Consider the following 21,384-nt stretch of genomic DNA (forward strand, 5'->3'; position numbering starts at 1 on the left):
AGCCCATCAGACTAACAGTTGATCTCTCAGCAGAAACTCTACAAGCCAGAAGAAAGTGGGGGCCAATATTCAACATTCTTAAAGAAAATAATTTTCAACCCAGAATTTCATATCCAGCCAAACTAAGCTTCAAAAGTGAAGGAGAAATAAAATTCTTTACAAACAAGCAAATGCTGAGAGATTTTGTCACCACCAGGCCTGCCCTAAAAGAGCTCCTGAAGGAAGCACTAAACATGGAAAGGAACAACCGGTACCAGCCACTGCAAAAACATGCCAAATTGTAGAGACCATCAAGGCTAGGAAGAAACTGCATCAACTAACAAGCAAAATAACCAGCTAACATCATAATGACAGGATCAAATTCACACATAACAATATTAACCTTAAATGTAAATGGGCTAAATGCTCCAATTAAAAGACACGGACTAGCAAATTAGATAAAGAGTCAAGGCCCATCAGTGTGCTGTATTCAGGAAACCCATCTAACGTACAGAGAAACACATAGGCTGAAAATAAAGGGATGAAGGAAGATCTACCAAGCAAATGGAAAACAAAAAAAGGCAGGGGTTGCAATCCTAGTCTCTAATAAAACAGACTTTAAACCAACAAAGATCAGAAGAGACAAAGAAGGCCATTAAATAATGGTAAAGGGATGAATTCAACAAGAAGAGCTAACTATCCTAAATATATATGCACCCAATACAGGAGCACCCAGATTCATAAAGAAAGTCCTTAGAGACCTACAAAGAGACTTACATTCCCACACAATAATAATGGGAGACTTTAACACCCCACTGTCAACATTAGATGGATCAACAAGATGGAAAGTTAACAAGGATATCCAGGAATTGAACTCAGCTCTGCACCAAGCAGACCTAATAGACATCTACAGAACTCTCCACCCCAAATCAACAGAATATACATTCTTCCCAACACCACACCACACTTATTCCAAATTGACCACATAGTTGGAAGTAAAGCACTCCTCAGCAAATGTAAAAGAACAGAAATTGTAACAAACTGGCTCTCAGACCACAGTGCAATCAAACTAGAACTCAGGATTAGGAAACTCACTCAAAACCGCTCATCTATAAGGAAACTGAACAACCTGCTCCTGAATGACTACTGGGTACATAACGAAATGAAGGCAGAAACAAAGATGTTCTTTGAAACCAATGAGAACAAAGACACAACATACCAGAATCTCTGGGACACATTCAAAACAGGGTGTAGAGGGAAATTTATAGCACTAAATGCCCACAAGAGAAAGCAGGAAAGATCTAAAATTGACACCCTAACATCACAATTAAAAGAACTAGAGAAGCAAGAGCAAACACATTCAAAAGCTAGCAGAAGGCAAGAAATAACTAAGACCAGGGCAGAACTGAAGGAAATAAAGACACAAAAAACTCTTCAAAAAATCAATGAATCCAGGAGCTGGTTTTTTGAAAAGATCAACAAAATTGATAAAATGCTAGCAAGACTAATAAAGAAGAAAAGAGAAAAGAATCAAATAGACGCAATAAAAAATGATAAAGGGGATATCAACACCGATCCCACAGAAATACAAACTACCATCAGAGAATACTATAAACACCTCTACACAAATAAACTAGAAAATCTAGAAGAAATAGATAAATTCCTCAACACATACACCCTCCCAAGACTAAATCAGGAAGAAGTTGAATCTCTGAATAGACCAATAACAGGCTCTGAAATTCAGGCAATAATTAATAGCTTACCAACCAAAAAAAGTCCAGGACCAGATGGATTCACAGCTGAATTCTACCAGAGGTACAAGGAGGAGCTGGTACCATTCCTTCTAAAACTATTCCAATCAATAGAAAAAGAGGGAATCCTCTCTAACTCATTTTATGAGGCCAGCATCATCCTGATACCAAAGCCTGGCAGAGACACAACAAAAAAAGAGAATTTTAGACCAATATCCCTCATGAACATCAATGCAAAAATCCTCAATAAAATACTGGCAAACCAAATCCAGCAGCACATCAAAAAGCTTATCCACCACAATCAAGTGGGCTTCATCCCTGGGATGCAAGGCTGGTTCAACATACACAAATCAATAAACGTAATCCAGCATATAAACAGAACCAACGACAAAAACCATATGATTATCTCAATAGATGCAGAAAAGGCCTTTGACAAAATTCAACAGCCCTTCATGCTAAAAACTCTCAATAAATTAGGTATTGATGGGACGGATCTCAAAATAATAAGAGCTATCTATGACAAACCCACAGCCAATATCATACTGAATGGGCAAAAAACTGGAAGCATTCCTTTTCAAAACTGGCACAAGACAAGGATGCCCTCTCTCACCACTCCTATTCAACAATAGTGTTGGAAGTTCTGGCAAGGGCAATCAGGCAGGAGAAAGAAATAAAGGGTATTCAATTAGGAAAAGAGGAAGGCAAATTGTCCCTGTTTGCAGATGACATGATTGTATATCTAGAAAACCCCATCGTCTCAGCCCAGAATCTCCTTAAGCTGATAGGCAACTTCAGCAAAGTCTCAGGATACAAAATCAATGTGCAAAAATCACAGGCATTCCTATACACCAATAACAGACAAACAGCCAAATCATGAGTGAACTCCCATTCACAATTGCTTCAAAGGGAATAAAATACCTAGGAATCCAACTTACGAGGGATGTGAAGGACCTCCTCAAGGAGAACTACAAACCACTGCTCAATGCAATAAAAGAAGATACAAACAAATGGAAGAACATTCCATGCTCATGGGTAGGAAGAATCAATATCGTGACAATGGCCATACTGCCCAAGGCAATTTATAGATTCAATCCCATCCCCATTAAGCTACCAATGACTTTCCTCACAGAATTGGAAAAAACTACTTTAAAGTTCATATGGAACCAAAAAAGAGCCCGCATTGCCAAGTCAATCCTAAGCCAAAAGAACAAAGTTGGAGGCATCAGGCTACCTGACTTCAAACTATACTACAAGGCTACAGTAACCAAAACAGCATGGTACTGGTACCAAAACAGAGATATAGACCAATGGAACAGAACAGAGCCCTCAGAAATAATGCCGCATATCTACAACCATCTGATCTTTGCCAAACCTGACAAAAACAAGAAATGGGGAAACGATTCCCTATTTAATAAATGGTGCTGGGAAAACTGGATAGACATAGGTAGAAAGCTGAAACTGGATTCCTTCCTTACATCTTATACAAAAATTAATTCAAGGTGGATTAAAGACTTAAATATTAGACCTAAAACCATAAAAACCCTAGAAGAAAACCTACGCAATACCATTCAGGACATAGGCATGGGCAAGGACTTCATGTCTAAAACACCAAAAGCAATGGCAACAAAAGCCAAAATTAACAAATGGGATCTAATTAAGCTAAAGAGCTTCTGCACAGCAAAAGAAACTACCATCAGAGTCAATGGGCAACCTACAGAATGGGAGAAAAGTTTTGCAATCTATTCATCTGACAAAGGGCTAATATCCAGAATCCACAATGAACTCAAACAAATTTACAAGAAAAAAACAAACAACCCCATCAACAAGTGGGCAAAGGATATAAACAGACACTTCTCAAAAGAAGACATTTATGCAGCCAACAGACACATGAAAAAATGCTCATCATAACTGGCCATCAGAGAAACGCAAATCAAAACCACAATGAGATACCATCTCACACCAGTTAGAATGGCGATCATTAAAATGTCAGGAAACAACAGGTGCTGGAGAGGATGTGGAGAAATAGGAACACTTTTACACTGTTGGTTGGACTGTAAACTAGTTCAACCATTGTGGAAGTCAGTGTGGCGATTCCTCAGGGATCGTGAACTAGAAATACCATTTGACCCAGCAGTCCCATTACTGGGTATATACCCAAAGGATTATAAATCATGCTGTTATAAAGACACATGCACACGTATGTTTATTGCGGCACTATTCACAATAGCAAAGACTTGGAACCAACTCAAATGTCCAACAATGATAGACTGGATTAAGAAAATGTGGCACATATACACCATGGAATACTATGCAGCCATAAAAAATGATGAGTTCATGTCCTTTGTAGGGACACAGATGAAGCTGGAAACCATCATTCTCTGCAAACTATCTCAAGGACAAAAAAACCAAACACCACATGTTCTCACTCATAGGTGGGAATTGAACAATGAGAACACATGGACACAGGAAGGGGAACATCACACACTGGGGCCTGTTGTGGGGTGGGGGGAGGGTGGATGGATAGCATTAGGAGATATACCTAATGTTAAATGACAAGTTAATGGGTACAGTATACCAACATGGCACATCTACACATATGTAACTAACCTGCACGTTGTGCACATGTACCCTAAAACTTAAAGTATAATAAAAAAAAAAAAGAAAGAAAACCAAGTACTCCACATAAATCACACTGTACAGTTTAGGCGGTGATCAGTGCACAGTTGAGGCACTCATCAGTTCTAGGAATAATAGGAAATCTAAGTTCCTAGGTCCCAGCCAAGGTCCAACCTTGCAAGCTGGCCTTTCTAAGGATAGTTGTTTCAGGCCTGCTACATTAATTCTTTTTTGTACACACACAGAGAGAATATACAAAAGCAGTATGTGGTCAAAACAGCCCAAAATATTTACTATGTGGTGCTTTACAAACAAAAAACAAAAAAACAAAAAACAGTTTGCTGTTCCCTGCTATATACTATATTCTTAGTTATGATTTTTACTTCCCTTAAGAGTTTAAGTATATACTAACAGCATGTGCTGAAGTTTGATGGGGAAAAAGTAAATGAGACTTAGGGTAAAAATTATATGGTAATATACAAAATGACACAGGGCTTTGCAGTTTATAAAACAGTATCTGCAACCTCATTTCTCTGTAATCACAAAAATTCTGTAAGTTAAATATTACCAATTTCACTATTCAATTTTTACAGATAAAGAAATGGAAACAACAAAGGTTAAGTGATTTTCACAAAAGATCACTGCTAGTTTATAATGGAATGAGAACTTAAACAAGGTCTTCTAGCTCTAAATCTATATCTGGATCCCTAAAGGCTGAAGGAATAATAATAAAAAAAAAATACATGTAGAAAGAAGCACATACTGAAAACTAAAAGAAAACAAATACTTCGAAGTGTATAAGCTATCAATAGACTAAAAGGTATGTAGCTAAGTACCGTAGAAAGGAACATGCCAAATTTCCAAGTTTGAATACTCCATCATATATAAATCTTAGCATATCTCAACAAATTTATTTCTCCTAATTGTACTTACCTTTTTTATTCTTCAGCTTAATAGGAAATAGTTTTCTGCCTTGTTTATAGATCAATAATCTTCCTAAAAGGCACAGTGAGTGAAGGAAATAAATATATTGTAATTCTTGTCCTAAGTAGTAGAAAGTTTTCTGCTTGTTTCCTTAAAAGAGAAGCAAACACGAATATTTATTTAGTATCATTATATTTTACAGTACCTGTCTTCATTCCCTTCTAGACATTAAACAAGGCTACAGGCTAGAATGGAGACATTACTGGTCAATAAGTTTTTAATTATTTGTTTTCCTTATTGTTTCCTAAGATCCTTTACAATAAATCCCCAAAGAAAAGCAATCATCTTAAAAAGCAGCCTCAGAAAAGAATAGTATACATATAGTGTCCATTCTAAAATAAATACCATAAGACTGCCAGAGTTATCTGCCACTGAAGAGGAACTTCAAAAGTAAGTTAAGGGCAGAAGAAAGTTAATAGAAAATGTTAGTTACTGTTTAATTCCACCAATTAAAAGCCAATATTACAAAAGATCATATTAACAAGCACGTCTAAGTGAAATTAGAATCTCTACGATATAGACATCTCCCAATATGTATTTGTCATTCACACATATATACACAGAAGATAACAGAATTAAGACACCAATCTAAAACAAAATATCTCTTCTTTGCAGGCTAAGAAAAGGAAATATTGATTAGGGCACATATGTATTTGCATACAAAGAAGCAAGACATTTAGAGAACTCACATCAGCAAAGTTCTATTTTTCTTAGTGAAAGAGTAAGCAAGGGCTCCTCCTCCTGAGAGAGAATTGGGCAGGAGCAAAGCAAAAGGTTCGATGAGACTGACAAGGGCTTGTAATAGCTGTTATGGAACGCTGAAGAAAGAACATCTAGGAGGATTCCAAAGCAACAGAGAGAGAGCAGCTGAAGCTAGAAAATATATATTTACTCTCAAGCCATGTCATATACTCTCTGCTCAATTTCTTGAGTACCAGAAAAGATAGAGAATTGAATTGACCTAAAGTTGGGCAACTGCAGGCAGAAAACTCTGAAAGAGAAATGAGCAAGAATTTTTTTAAAAACATGGCAAAAAAAAAATGTAATAAAGCACCCTGAGGTCTTTAGTAGATAGAGAAGAGAGCAAAACCATGAAGGACTAAGAAAGCAATGAGGGGAAAGGAGCTAAATATTACATTTTAATATCAAGAAATTAGAAAAATCTGTAAGTTTGTAAATGAGATAACATATGAACTTATATGTCCTTCTCCTTCTCTTGAAGAATAAATTATAACTTCTACATTTTCTCCTCCCCTACAAAACACTAGCTTTTGAAACCCATTAATTATTGGGCTATCACCATCTCCCTTGCTTTGAGTTAGATAAAGAAATTCACCTGAGAATGAAGAAAAGTATAAGATATCGTCATACTCTCAAAGGAGCTTACTATATGCTTAAGGAAACAACATAAAAACAACAGAACAATAAAAGCTATCAGGTTCACATGGCCAATTGTGTGATATAAGCAAGAGCAAGAAAAATTCAGAATAAGCAGGGAGGCCTTGAAATTTAAAATACAGTTTCTGCAGGGCGCAGTGGCTCATGCCTATAATCCCAGTGCTTTGGGAGGCCGAGGTGGGTGGATCACAAGGTCAGGAGTTCAAGAGCAGCCTGGCCAGCACAGTGAAACCCCATCTCTACTAAAAATACAAAAACTTAGCCAGATGTGGTGGCAGGCACCTGTACTCCCAGCTACTTGGGAGGCTGAGGCAGGAGAGTCGCTTGAACCCAGGAGGCAGAGGTTGCAGTGAGCCCAGATCATGCCACTGCATTCCAGCCTGGGTGATACAGCGAAACTCTGTCTAAAAAAATAAATAAATAAAATACAGTTTCTTCTTTCATGATAAATAAGATATCTATTAGTGTAGGGAATTACAGATGGGGCAGTAGGAGTAAAAATAATGTTGTATAGGCATTGGAATGCAATAAAAAGACTAAGAGAAGATTCATTTTAGTCAATAACTACAGAAGAGATTGTATCAAGAAATTGGGGCCAGATTACGAAGCATCCAAGACATTTTAGCTCAGACACAGAATAAGCAAAGAAGGATCACGGGGTGACACAGGGTGTTCAAAAATAAAAACAACATTTTATGGAAGTTTTTTTCCCATTAAAGTGCATATATGCCTGATTAGATGACTGATACATTATTGAAGGGGAAAGGATGGACTGTATATTGTTGTAATATAACAGATTAGGATATATGCCCTAGTATGAATCGAAGAACTGCATCTAATAAGAATCAGTATGGTTGTACATTAATTTCAAATGTAGATCTGTTATAAAAAATAATGATTATAGTGTATCTTATAAATGTGTAAAATATATTTTACAGCATCATTAGTAAAAGTGACCTAATTTCCCATACTAACAATCATTAAAAAATAAAAGTTCCTACTAAACTGTATTTACTAATAAAATTTACCATTTTTAAAAGTATGTAATAGAGGAAATAATACTTACTGCAATGCTTTGAATGTCCCAAAGTTTCATCAGCTTTCCTAGTCTTACACAGTTCAAAGTACTCAACACACTGTTGAATGGCTGTAGTTACCTGATGAAATAATAAGTTATTAATTCCAGAACTTTGCAGCCCTCAAGTCCAAGAATTAAAAGAAATTAGTCAAAGCTGTAAAAATACTTTGGAGAAATATTTGAGAAAAATATTTAGTACAGTACCTTTCTAGCCCTTAAAGCTCAGCCTCCTCAATTACATTTTAACTATGGCATCACTCTGGTGAACACTGTGAAAATATTTGTGGACCAACAAATATGATAATGTTATAATGTTGGTGTCATTGGACAGAAATAAATATGTAATTTATATTTTATAGTGAAAAACGCAAAAACTCTGTGGCCATTGCCATAACTTTAGAAACTATCTTGTCCAGTTCCTTTGCCTTAGAATCTTTTCCTCCTACCCAGCTAGCAAAATATCAAGTGGATCAAGTCTTTATTTCCATCTCAAATACCAGAAATGCTAAAAACTGATAAAGAAAATTCTCATAATTCAAAGAAAAGAGTCACAATAAAAAATGATCTCCAACCCCTACTGTACTCAGTGATTCTCCTATTAGTCTCCATTCTAACTCCTCCTCTCATTCTCCACAAGCAGAGACTTCAAACCTTCTCCCCTTTCCTCAGCACCTGCCTACCCATCGATGGCCTCTTATCCTAATTCCCAAAAAAAAAAAAAAAAAGCCACCAGCGATATACGGTGTGATAATTATTAAATCTGGTAACAAGGCAGTTGTTGGTGACCTTGAAAAGATCACTTTCAGAGGAGTTTGGTGAATAAAGCCAGACTATACCAAATAAAGGAATAGAAAGTGAAAAAGTAAAGGCAGTTAGCATAATTTTTATTTTCAGGAAAGATAGCTGAGAAAAATTTAAAAAATAGACCAGCAACTGTATCTTAGAGTCAAGATTAAACTCTTTTTCACCTAAGAAGGATATGGTTATGCTTAAATGTTACTGGGGGAAGCCAACAGAGGGGAAGAGTTTGACTATATAGGAGAGAAAGGGGATAGTTGATAGAAAAAAAAAATACACAAGAGGAAGAAGCAGATGGAATCCAAGTGGAAGGAATGATTAATTAAGCTTTAGATAGGAAAAAAATAAAGGTTTGAAAAGAAGCAAGTTCATAATTGTAGCGCCAAGGAATCAATGGATTTTCCCATCTCATTCTTTCTTATGGCCTCAGTTGTATGCAGAAAAGAGGTAACATGGCAGGACTTCTATCTTTAGAAAGGCCTCCTTACAAGGTGGGATTTTGATAGCATCTAGGAACTTGGATTTCAGGAGGGCTCTCATCATTCTGAGAACTGAGAATGGCTGACAATGTTTGCACAAATAATGTGGTTTACGAGGAATACCTGCTTTCCTTCTAGGAGTCTTGGACCCTGGTATGTACCAGGCAGAGGGTTTCTATGTGAACAGCACCCCCACCTCAAAAACAAAAACCAGGCACTGAGTTTCTAATGAGCTTCCCTGGTATATAACATTTCACATAAGTTGCCACAATTCAATGCTGAAAGAGTTAAGCATGTCTTATGCGATTCTAGTGGGAAAAAGACTCTTGGAAGCTTATACTTTCATATCTTCCATACTTCACTCAATGAACTTTTTCCTCTTTGCTGATTTTTCTTTGTATCCTTTCATTGTTATAAATGATAGCTGAGAGCATAACTATATGCTGAATCCTACGAATCCTTCTAGCAAATCATCAAACCTGGAGGGTTGTCTTGGGGACCCCCTCCCCCTCCCATATCTACGTGTCTTTTCTAAATCAAACGTCAGAGATCCAGACCCATGCCTCCTAGAAATCTGCATTTCAAATATGATTAAACCTACCAAATCTAAAAATCATTTTTTCCAGCAAATGTTTGCCTCCTACTGTGTTACATATCTCAATGAATGACATTAGTCAATTGTCTGAGGCCTCAATCACAACCCCCTCATTCAAAAGTCCTCTAAATCCTACATTCAAAATAAAGTATTTTGAGTCCATCCATTTATCCCAATTCTGTCTTATCCTTCTTCCATGGTTCCATCATCTTTTGCTTGCATTATTATACAATGTCTTAAATATCTTTTTGCTTCAATACTTCTCCTTTGACCCATTTTCTAACAAAAAACAAAACAAAACAGAAGTGGATTAAAATAACAACTGACACTTGAGGAAACTTTTGACATGAAAAATTTATAAAATAATACACTTAAGAGAAGCTCTTAAGAATTAGAAGACAAAAGAACAAACAATAGTCCGCTTCTTTAACTGAAAACTCAAAACACTGTCTCCAAAATAATCTCTCTCAAAGACTCTTTCGTTCATTTGAACCTTTAGAAATCCACCCTCCTTGCATCCATTACTACCCAGCTTTATCTTCACCATCCACTTACTTACACTCCCTTCTTTTCCTTATACTCTTTCCCTTATATTTTCTTAAACATGCTATCTTTATTTGAGAAAAGGTAGCAATCACAGGAAAGAAAAGGAATAATCTCAGGACATGAACAATCACATTACATGACATCCCTTTAAACCACAGTAGCAGAAAGCAGATCTATAGTAGGTGAATTTAAAGAGTCAAGTTGAGAGTATAATGAATGATTTTTCTAACCCCTGTGAAAATAGACGAAATTTGCTATAAAACTCAGGATTGTATTTGATACTTATTGCCCTATACTATCAAATATATACCAGCCAGTTCATTTAATTGTTAACCCCTAAGACAGAAATTCTAAAAAAGGTTAAATACAATAAGACAGGAAAAACCAAGGGAGAATTTAAATAACAAAGCCGTCAAGTCATTTTTTAAAATGACTTTCAGAGAGCAGTAAAAATGGCACTACATAAAACCATTTCAGAAACCATTCCTTTAGGGGTTGACTGAATCAAGATTCAAACTGTTAAAAATTAAAGGTTAAATATTTAGGCCGACAGCCAAAACTTTTAACCAGTTCATGTCTTTCAGATTCTATGGGAACAAAGACTATCTTAACTTTTTCAGGGATATCTATAAAAAACCAACAGCATATACAAAAATTGATAGCTTAATGCTACCTACTAAAAATGTCATAAACATAAGATAGAATAGAACCACACAAATACAGTAGCCACCAACCACATGCCTATTTAAATTTAAATTAATAAAAACTAAATAAAATTAAAAATAAAGTTTCTCATTTACTCTAGTCTCATTTCAAGTTTTCAGCAGTCATATGTGGCTTGTGGTTACCATATTGTACAACACAGATATTTCATCATTGCAGAAAACGACATCAGAGAGCACTGATGAGAAGCTAGAGGAAATACATCAGCAGGTCATCATGTTAACAGGCTGCTATGAGTAAAGTTCTTATACAAGAATCTCTTTTAGAACAGAAACACAAATTGATGGAGTGGTCTGCAATTTCCATCACAGATGCACAAAATTTGACCCTTGATTCTGAAAATACAATGGGAATAAACAGATCTTGCAACATTTTCCCCAATGTTTATTTTCAAAAGTGGGGCCAAGTTTACTTTTAAAAAATAAATATAATATGAATAATATTTTGATATTTTGTAAATGTAGGAAAGCTTTTTAGTGCAAATGAGGTTTAAGTTGAAATGTCAAACAAGTTTGACATACTATATACATAAAATATTTGACTAAGTTGATAAAAATATTAAGATGATTTATAATGACATAATTCCATTTGCAGGTTAAAAGTCAAGGTATAGTTAACTTTTCAAATAAGAAACCAATTTTAAGAATTAATCTATAAAAAACCTTATTTGAAATACTTTCACTGGGGCCTCTGTGATAGCAACAGTGAGTCATTATCTGTACATAAACCATGTGGAAAATCATCCTGTTCTTTATTTTTCCTTTCTCTATTCTAGCAAGATCAGTCTATGCTCATAAAGCAACAACAAATTTTTATTTAAAATGGGAATGAGAGAAAAATCAAATGTGGAAAAACCTATTTAAATTCAATTTCTTTAAAAATTTTGAAGTATATTTTACCTTTACAAATAAATTCTTATCCTATTATTCAATATCCCTCTCTTCTTCTGCTGCTCAATTCTCTTGATTCTCAAACACAAAACAATTATTGTTCTCCTTCCTTCATTTTATGCTCTACTGCACTCAACCAAAAATCACAATTCCGGAATCTTTTCTTCACCTGACTTCCAAACTCAAGGTTCTGCCTAACTACATAAAAGATGTTTATTGACCCAAAGCTATATCAGTATAACATTTGAATGTCTTAATAAATTTTGTGTTTTTCATTTTGTCAATTATTTATTAGACTTGCTGATTTCTTTTTAATTATTTTCAGTACCCTTACACATTGTTCTACTAATAGTAACAAATGTAGATGATTTTGGTAACATATTTTAGAGTATTAAGTCTACATTTGGTATAACTCAAACCAATTACTGAAAATGCAAAAGTATTTATCATTTTGAGTTTTGCCATGTAATTTTCACTGAAAAACATGGGTCTATATTATAGAAGTAATGGCTTTATGAATACTTGATGTGAATCGAACTACATGCTACTGCTTAAAAATATGGCTTCTCTCAAACTAGCTTGTTATATATAGAAGCCAATTTACTATATATATAAAACATATTTTCTAATTGTTATCCTGACTGCATTCATTTTAAGTCTCTATTTTTATCCCTTTATGTGTCACAGGATGGTAGTTTAAGATCACATAAAAGGCGAATTGCTTCATTATCCAATATTAATTATCACCACACAACTTTGCATAGTCAAGTTATTACATCATATATATTTTGGTGATATTATTTCTCAACATAAAAACGGAATTACAGACTTACCAGAGACTTATATTTCTTTTCAAGAAGTCTTAATACTGTAGTTCTGCTATAATGCGCATGCTAAAATTAAAAGGAAATGATATTTAATACTCAAGCTGTGCCACTCAAAATCTATTTTTCCTGCATGATTTCTAATGACAACATCATAAATCACACAATAGCTTAGGTTTAAACCCTTATAGTCAATGACAGACAGGTGTTTATGTGTGCATTGTATTAGGAGCAAAGCAATCACAAGAATGCAAATCATATCAAAAAACTTGCAGTTCATTTAGTGACTGACCAGTAGAAGAACATTCTATCCATCGATTGTGTCCAATTTCCATGCTAAACTATTTTAAAACCACCACCAAAAAAGTATACCTATGACAGAATCCAAAAAAAGATACATAGTGGGGAAAAAAAAATTAAAAAGCACAACTCTTATACTGAAGAGGATACTGTACGGTCTACATGTGCAGAAATCTGCCAACACTGAAATGCTCCAAAGTGACAGTACCCTAATCATTTTCTGCCAACCATATTTAAAAATGATTCAAAGTGTCAAAAGAGCTTTAAATCTCTCCTTGGAGCAAAATATAGATGTAATTAAAACATGTAAATGCATAGCATTGTACAAAGCCAGGGAAAACTATAAATATTGTTTAGCTGGATTATATAAGATATCATTAGTGCTCAAAATATAGTTTCTTCATTTCACTTAGGAATAAAAATATTGGCCGGGCACGGTGGCTCACACCTGTAATCCCAGCACTTTGAGAGGATGAGGCAGGCAAATCACGAGGTCAGGAGTTCGAGTATGGTCTCGAAATGGCCAATATGGTGAAACCCCTCTCTACTAAAAATATAAAAATTAGCCAGGAGTGGTGGCATGCATCTGTAGTCCCAGCTACTCAGGAGGCTGAGGCAGAAGAATCGCTTGAACCCAGGAGGCAGATGTTGCAGTGAACCGAGATTGCGCCACTGCACTCCAGCCTGGGTGACAGAGTGAGACTCCATCTCAAAAAAAAGAATAAATCTTTCACAAACCTAACAAAAACAAGCAATGAGGAAAGGATTTCCTATTTAATAAATGGTGTTGGGAAAACTTAACTCAAGATGGATTAAAGACTTAAACATAAGCTCTAAAACCATAAAAACCCTAGAAGAAAACCTAGGCAATACCATTCAGGACATAGGCATGGGCAAAGACTTCATGACTAAAACACCAAAAGCAATGACAACAAAAGCCAAAATTGACAAATGGGACCTGATTAAACTAAAGAGCTTCTGCCTAGCAAAACAAACTATCATCAGAGTGAATAGGCAGCCTATGGAATGGGAGAAAATTTTTGCAATCTATTCATCTGACAAAGGGCTAATATCCAGAATCTACAAAGAACTTAAACAGATTTAGAAGAAAAAAACTAACAACCCCATCAAAAAGTGGGCAAAGGATATGAACAGACACTTCTCAAAAGAAGACATTTATGCAGCCAAAATACACAGGAAAAAATGCTCATCATCACTGGTCACTGGAGAAATGCAAATCAAAACCACAATGAGATACCATCTCACATCAGTTAGAATGGCGATCATTAAACAGTCAGGAAACAACAGATGCTGGAGAGGATGTGGAGAAATGGGAACACTTTTACACTTTTGGTGGGAATGTAAATTAGTTCAACCATTGTGGAAGGCAGTGTGGCGATTCCTCAAGGATCTAGAACTAGAAATACCATTTGACCCAGCAATCCCATTACCGGGTATATACCCAAAGGATTATAAATCATTCTACTATAAAGACACATGCACACATATGTTTATTGCAGCACTGTTCACAATAGTATAGACTTGGAACCAACCCAAATGCCAAATGATAGACTGGATAAAGAAAATGTGGCACATAAACACCATGGAATACTACACAGCCATAAAAAAGGATGAGTTCATGTCCTTTGCAGGGACATGGATGATGCTGGAAACCATCATTCTCAGCAAACTTTCAGAAGAACAGAAAACCAAACACAGCATGTTCTCACTCATAAGTGGGAGTTGAGCAATGAAAACACATGGACACAGGGAGGGGAACATCACACACCAGGGCCTGTTTGGGGGTGGGGTGCTAGGGGAGGGATAGCATTAGGAAAAATACCTAATGTAGATGATGATGGGTTGATGGGTGCAGCAAACCACCATGGCACGTGTATACCTATGCAACAAACCTGCACGTTCTGCACATGTACCCTGGAACTTAAAGTATAGTAAAAAAAATTTTTTGAAGAATAAAAATATTAAACAGAATAATACAAGTCAAAACTTTTTCAGAATTCTAGGGAATAGAGGATTTTTGTATTGTTTTTCTTTTTTTTCCTTTTTTTGCTTTTTAAATAGAGATGAGGTTTTGCTATGTTGGCCAAGCTGGTCTCAAACTCCCAACCTCAAGTGATCTGCCCACCTTGGCCTCCCAAAGTGCTGGGATTACAGGCGTGACCCACTGCGCCTGGCCGGGAATAGAATTTTTAATTAAACATTCATTAAATTGTGTTTTGGTTAACCAAAGGTTAATCAAAACCTTGGGTTTTAAACTTTGTAGCTTAAAATGTTTTCAAAAATTATTAATCCTTTTTCCAACTTAATAATAAGAGAAATAAGTTGATATAGTATTAAACTATTTTTAATATTGACCATGTTCTGAAAAGAAATCCTCATAGTATATCTCTTAGACCAGGGTCAGCAAACTACAGCCCTCAGATCAAATTCTGCCTAGACCCACTTTTGCAAAAAAAATTCACTGGAACAGTCAAGTCCATTCATTTACCTATTATGTATAGATGCTCTGGAGCTACAACAATTGGGTTGAATAGCTACAATAGGGACTGTAGGCCCACAACGCCAAAAATATTTATGGTCTGGCTCTTTACATAAAAAGTGTGACAACTCCTGCCTTAGATGCAAACATTATAGGAGGATGTAATGAATTTTCATGTATACTAGAACACACTTCAGAATGTGATTTTTAAATAAATTTGTACCCCGTTATCTTAAGAATCAACTCCCAGGAATAAGAATGTCAAATGAAAAAAAGTTAATTACAAAGTTAGTAAAATATGACTGATTTTGTTAAAAAAAGATGACCTAAACAGATAAATATAAAAGTATATATAACATATCTACATGAAATAAATCTTAACAGTTGTTATCCTTGTATTGTATAATTAGAAAAATTTAATTTTATTTAAGCTTTTACATATTTTGCATATTTTCTCAAATAATGATATAATTTGATAATCAAGAAAAAAATTTAACTGTTAGATGTGAGGAACAAAGGGTTCATCTTAAATTAATTTAATTTAATTGAGTAAACATTAATCACATACTACACAGGCCAGGTAAGGGCTAACCACTAGAGACAGAATTGTGTTCTGGTTAATGGGGCATTTATGATACAACTTAGCAAAAGGCACAAAGCACCATTGCTAGATAACATCCAAACTGTGCTGAAGAGTAAATGAATGCCCCAGCCCCTCTCTTCTCAAGTGCAAGAAATATAGTACCTAGGTGCCCAGTACAGATTGAGAAAGAAGACAATGTGAGCATAAAAGCCAGTCCTGTTGCTGCTATTGACAAACACAGACCTCTCTTAGTTAACAGAGGTTGAGGGAGGTAACAGTATAAAGATCTCTCTACTCTTACTAGTAGTTTCAGTTCCGGCTTCATAAGAAATTGCCAGGTTCAGGTATTAAACACATTCCCCAAACTTCAGGTTCAGGAGGAAGGCAAATGAAAGAATACTTTCAGAAATATCTCCTAAGCCTGAAAAAAAATACATATTGAATCCTTATGTTCTACCACATTTGCTTAAAATTTTTGAAGCTTTCACATTAAAGAAAAAATAGATTTTTGAATAGGTCATTCAGCTTAGATTCAAATGAAATATCACTTAAAGTCCTATTCTGGCTCTGCCACTTAATAGGTGAAAAATCTTGGGCAAGTTAACTTCTCCATATCTCAGTTACTGCATCTGAAAAATGGGGATATTAATACCATCAACCTCGTAAAGTTTTATAAGAAATAAATGAGTTAACACATGTAAAAGTGATTAGAACTCTTAGCACACAGTAAATATTCAAACATTAACTATTTATTAAAATGATATAGCAATGCACTAAAAGGTATAAAAATATTCTATTTTTCCTTACCATCCACTTTTTGAACCACACAGCCTTGGTATCAACTAATGCAAAAAAGTAGATCGGATCCAAAATCTTTTGTGAGACAACATGGCTTTGATTATGTTTAACTGTTAACAAGGACAAAGTACTCTCCACAATTTCTTCCATATACCTTAAAGTTTGGGAAAAAAGAAATACAATTACACATATAGTTCTGGTGGTATACTTTATATTCATGGAATGATAAAGTAGCATATAATCTTCAGAAACATTTTTTCTATTTCAGTAAATGACAGGTAGGATTCATACTCAATGTTTCTGCTTTAACAACAGGTTCTTTCTACTTCAACACTGGATCTGTGAATTTAACTTTCCTTTTTAGACTCACAGATTATCTTACAACTTAGTATAAATTTTAGAGCTGAAAGGAAAAAGTTTAAAGAATATTTAAGGAACTTGTCCAAAATGCAATAGTAAAGACCAATAAGAACCTAACGCAGACCTTCAAATCACTGATACATTTAAAAAAAAAAAAAACTAATGCTACATTTTCTTTTTACCTTGTGATAAATGATGTAAAGTGGTACCTGTATACAGTAATTCACATAGCTAAGTATAAAACATGACAAGCTCAAGAAAAATAAAAACAAAAATTTTATTAATCCCTTCCCAATCATGTAAGTCCATTAAGACTGTCTTTACTCTTTCTGTCTGAAACGTATATGGGGCAGTAACACCGCTAGGTTTTATGCTGGCATACCTTGGGAGGGGACTTACTTCTCTGGATGACGAATCCAGAAAGATGGAGCTTCTTTCTGATATTCATTTAGAAGACGAACCTACAAAGCAGTGCACAATAGTTCTCAAAAAATTAGCATCCTCAAATATAAAACTAAATAAATAAAAATGAAAGCATATTGTAGTAAATGGATACCTTTTTAAGTAAGCGAGTCATATTAGGATTAGTTATATCTACACCAGCTGAAAGAGTAGGAATATGATTTTCCCTAGAAAGAAAGTATGACTCCAAATACTTAGCTGAAAAAAAAGGGAAAACATAAAATTACATCATTCATTTACAGTGCTTTCTGAAAAAAGTTATTTCCTATCCATTCTTAAGTACATGCAAATGACAAAAAACATTTTTAAATGTTTTCACAAACATACCTAAGCTTGTATAAATTTCCTTGGTCATATGTAATGGAGAAAGCGAAAATGTCTGTGCACAGAATTTTAAAATCCGGTCCTACGGAAATGAGACAGAAAATTTGCATCTAAGATCTCACAAGAATAGAATAGAGATGAAACATTTTTCACACAGTAAAAACTCAGAAAATAAAATAAATACAAATAAACCATTCAGAAACCAGAGTCAGAATGTACTTATTTAAAAAGGGCACACTCTGTGTCAGCAAAAATTAAAACTGACCAAAACTAATATGTGAATCTAATAACAGAAAGCTATTACTGCACAATCCGGTCATAGTATATACTGACATGGTGAGGAGGGGGTAAGGTGAGGTTTCATAGAGGAGACAATGTAAAGGTGTCAAACAAAGGAACAGAGTAGGCAGTACTAAATTTTTTTAACACCCCGTATTTCCAAATCGAAAATTCATCATTTTTAATTGCTTACATGGGTAGCTTCAGTAATTAGAGATTTAGAATTATTTCTAATAATTTTGCCTATTCCCAAGAAAATTACTCTATGTTTAAATTTTTACATTATTAAAACTCTAAAATAGAAACCATTAGAAGGTAAATAAGTTAAAAGTGGCAACAGATGTAGTTAGCATAATGCCTGGCACTAAGAGTTACTTTAAAATGGTAGCTATTATTATCCCTTTAATTATACCTACTTTATTAATATCATGATGAGATTAATCCTAATAGTGAAATTCAACTTTCCATTAAATAAAAACATAAAATTGCCTTAAATAGTCTAATCGGGGGGGGGGGGGATTAATAACACTGTTGATACCAGTTTAGATAATCCACTTACAAGAAATAGTTCCCCAAGTTACTGAAAATATCTTCTAATAGCCCCAAGAAATTCCTACTGAACAAAGGATATTAAATACTTTGGGAAGTCTATTTTTATAGTTGCAGCAACTGATAGGTATCTGTCATACTTTTCAACCCTATAGGCTTCACTCAGTTGCATGTAAGAGTCCTTTAGAGGAGGAGATGGAGAAATAAAATTGAACTCAAAAAGAATTTGGATCAAGCACAAATTTAAAATGAAAAAAACTCCATGCCTTGTTTTCTACTTCAAAATGACTAATTTTATTACCATCTCTCCTCTATAATAATTGCTTCCAATTTTATTAGCATAAGTAATAAAACGGAACCTTGCTGCATAATAATTTAAAATGGCTACAATTTGCTATTTTGTAAAGTTATTTCATAATTTATAAAATGAAGGAAACCTATTCCGCTACTATTCTGTATTTATTAAGTAAAAGAAAAAATACAGGGAAATTTACCATTGCATCCGTCGTTAGAGAGCATGAAATGTTAAAGATAACCCTGAGATATATGTTTTCACCTTGAAGTTCTTGGATCATTGAGCTGTTCCAGAAGTCTACAATACCCTCTGGTGTTAACAAGGTTGAACTGCAACCAAGTATTAGGTAAACACCTTCCCTTTGTGAGAATTACAAACAGTGATTCCCAAACCACTTCTGTTTACCGGTATAATCATATCTTTATTAATGGTAGACAGTAGACTGATTTTAAATAGACAAACATATTGCGATACCTTATATTTTTCTATAACTATTTATTTATCGTCTGTGTTATCTACTGAAATCTAAGTTCTCTGAGGGTGAAGATTTTGTGTCCTGTCCATGGTGTGTTCCCAGTGTCTAAACGAGAATGATACACACTGTAGATACTCAATATATATTTGCTGAACAAACAGCAAAATGTAACTCTTCTGCTAATGCCTTAAATTCTATGCCAAACATCATATCGATTTTAAAGCCAAAACTATCTTCACTGATATATCAATTAGGAAGAAAAGATCCTCTATAAGGAAATCCAATTTGTGTTTAAAATGCAATTCTTGGATAATCAGGGGTTTTCTTTTCATTCCCATCATAGATACTACCTGTAGAATTACTGCACTTGTTAATGTAAAGCTTACTTTTCATCATATGATAACTGTTCCTAAAAAGTCATATGCAAACCAATTTTTAAATAAAATCATATCTACTGACTTCATAATTTTACAATTTTAGAAACTTTCTATATTTGCTTTATGATTCACCTCAAATTATTTTCTAAAATCTCAGCATTAGTTTTCTAGCTTCTTTCTTTAAGCAGTTAAGCAATCTCTAAGTAAACACTTAAATACAAGAGGAAAATGTTTATAAGCCCTTTCGAATAAACCATAATTCATCATTTTTCATTCAAATTTTCATATACCATGAATCCTTTTAAAATATTTTTCTTTTTTTTTAATTTGAGAGTATCATAAAACAGCATCATTCAAAAGCAATGACACAGCCAGGTGTGGTGGCTCAAGCCTGTAATCCCAGCACTTTGGGAGGCTGAGGCTGGAGGATCGCTTGAGCCCAGGAGTTCAAGACCAGCCTGGGCAATGTGGTGAGGCTCCATCTCTACAAAAAATACAAAAATCAGCCAGGCATGGTAGTGCATGCCTATAATACCCAGCTACTTGGGAGACTGAGGTGGGAAGGTCACTTGAGTTTGGGAGGTTGAGGCTGAAGTGAGCTGTGATCATGCCACTACACTCTAGCCTGAGTGACAGAGCAAGACCCTGTCTCAAAAAACAAAATGAAACAAAAATAAAATACTAGGATATTCCTTTACAAGATAAAATGCACAAGGTAGCAGTGTATTATTTGGCAATGAAATATGACCATATTTTGACTCTAATCACAAAATTTTGTTAAGAAAAATTTTGACAATTAGAAAGCTGAAACTGAAGTTCCATAAATGTGTCAGCTACTATTGAAGAAAACTATCGGCCAGACACTGTGGCTCATGCCTGTAATCCCAGCACTTTGGGAGGCCAAGGTGGGCGGATCACCTGAGGTCAGGAGTTCGAGACCAGCCTGGCCAACATGGTCAAACCGCATCTCTGCTAAAAATACAAAAATTAGCCAGGCTTGGTGGTGGCATGCCTATAATCCCAGCTACTCAGGAGGCTGAGGCAGGAGAATCTACTTGAACCTGGGAGGCAGAGGTTAAAGTGAGCCGAGGTAGTACCAGTGCACTCCAGCCTGGGCAAAAAGAGTGAAACTCGGTCTCAAAAAAAACAAAAAAGAAAAGAAAAGAAAACTATCGTAACTATTATATTCTATTTATTTCCAGAATGGTGGGAAAACAAATTATTTTTAATATTTCTATAACCATTTTCTTACACTAAACACAGGATCAGGATCTGAAAGAGACACGGTCAGTTTTTCGCAGAGAGTAGTCCAATTTTCACAGTTGAGGACATCAGATGGAGGAGCTGAACATAATGTTTGCAAGGCTTCATATCTCACCTACAATTTTTTTAAAAGACTTTTATTAACACTCAGTCACTAA

At 35.0% G+C, this 21,384-nt stretch overlaps 1 protein-coding gene across 2 annotated transcripts in view; it reads right to left on the reverse strand.

Annotated features, from left to right (window-relative positions):
* The window catches only part of TBC1D32 (TBC1 domain family member 32), a 257,725-nt gene that overhangs the window by 209,784 nt on the left and 26,557 nt on the right, over positions 1-21,384 (reverse strand). For both annotated transcript variants that reach the window (XM_055114085.2, XM_063605438.1), the window contains exons 6-13: positions 21,216-21,341; positions 17,992-18,070; positions 17,759-17,862; positions 17,602-17,663; positions 16,852-16,996; positions 12,671-12,730; positions 7,795-7,885; positions 5,280-5,420 (exon numbers count right to left, since the gene is read on the reverse strand). In XM_055114085.2, the coding sequence (XP_054970060.2) occupies positions 5,280-5,420; positions 7,795-7,885; positions 12,671-12,730; positions 16,852-16,996; positions 17,602-17,663; positions 17,759-17,862; positions 17,992-18,070; positions 21,216-21,341 (808 nt within the window). The remainder of the gene's footprint in view (positions 1-5,279; positions 5,421-7,794; positions 7,886-12,670; positions 12,731-16,851; positions 16,997-17,601; positions 17,664-17,758; positions 17,863-17,991; positions 18,071-21,215; positions 21,342-21,384) is intronic.

Source organism: Pan paniscus, chromosome 5 (genome assembly GCF_029289425.2).
Source record: "Pan paniscus chromosome 5, NHGRI_mPanPan1-v2.0_pri, whole genome shotgun sequence".
Lineage (NCBI taxonomy): Eukaryota > Metazoa > Chordata > Mammalia > Primates > Hominidae > Pan > Pan paniscus.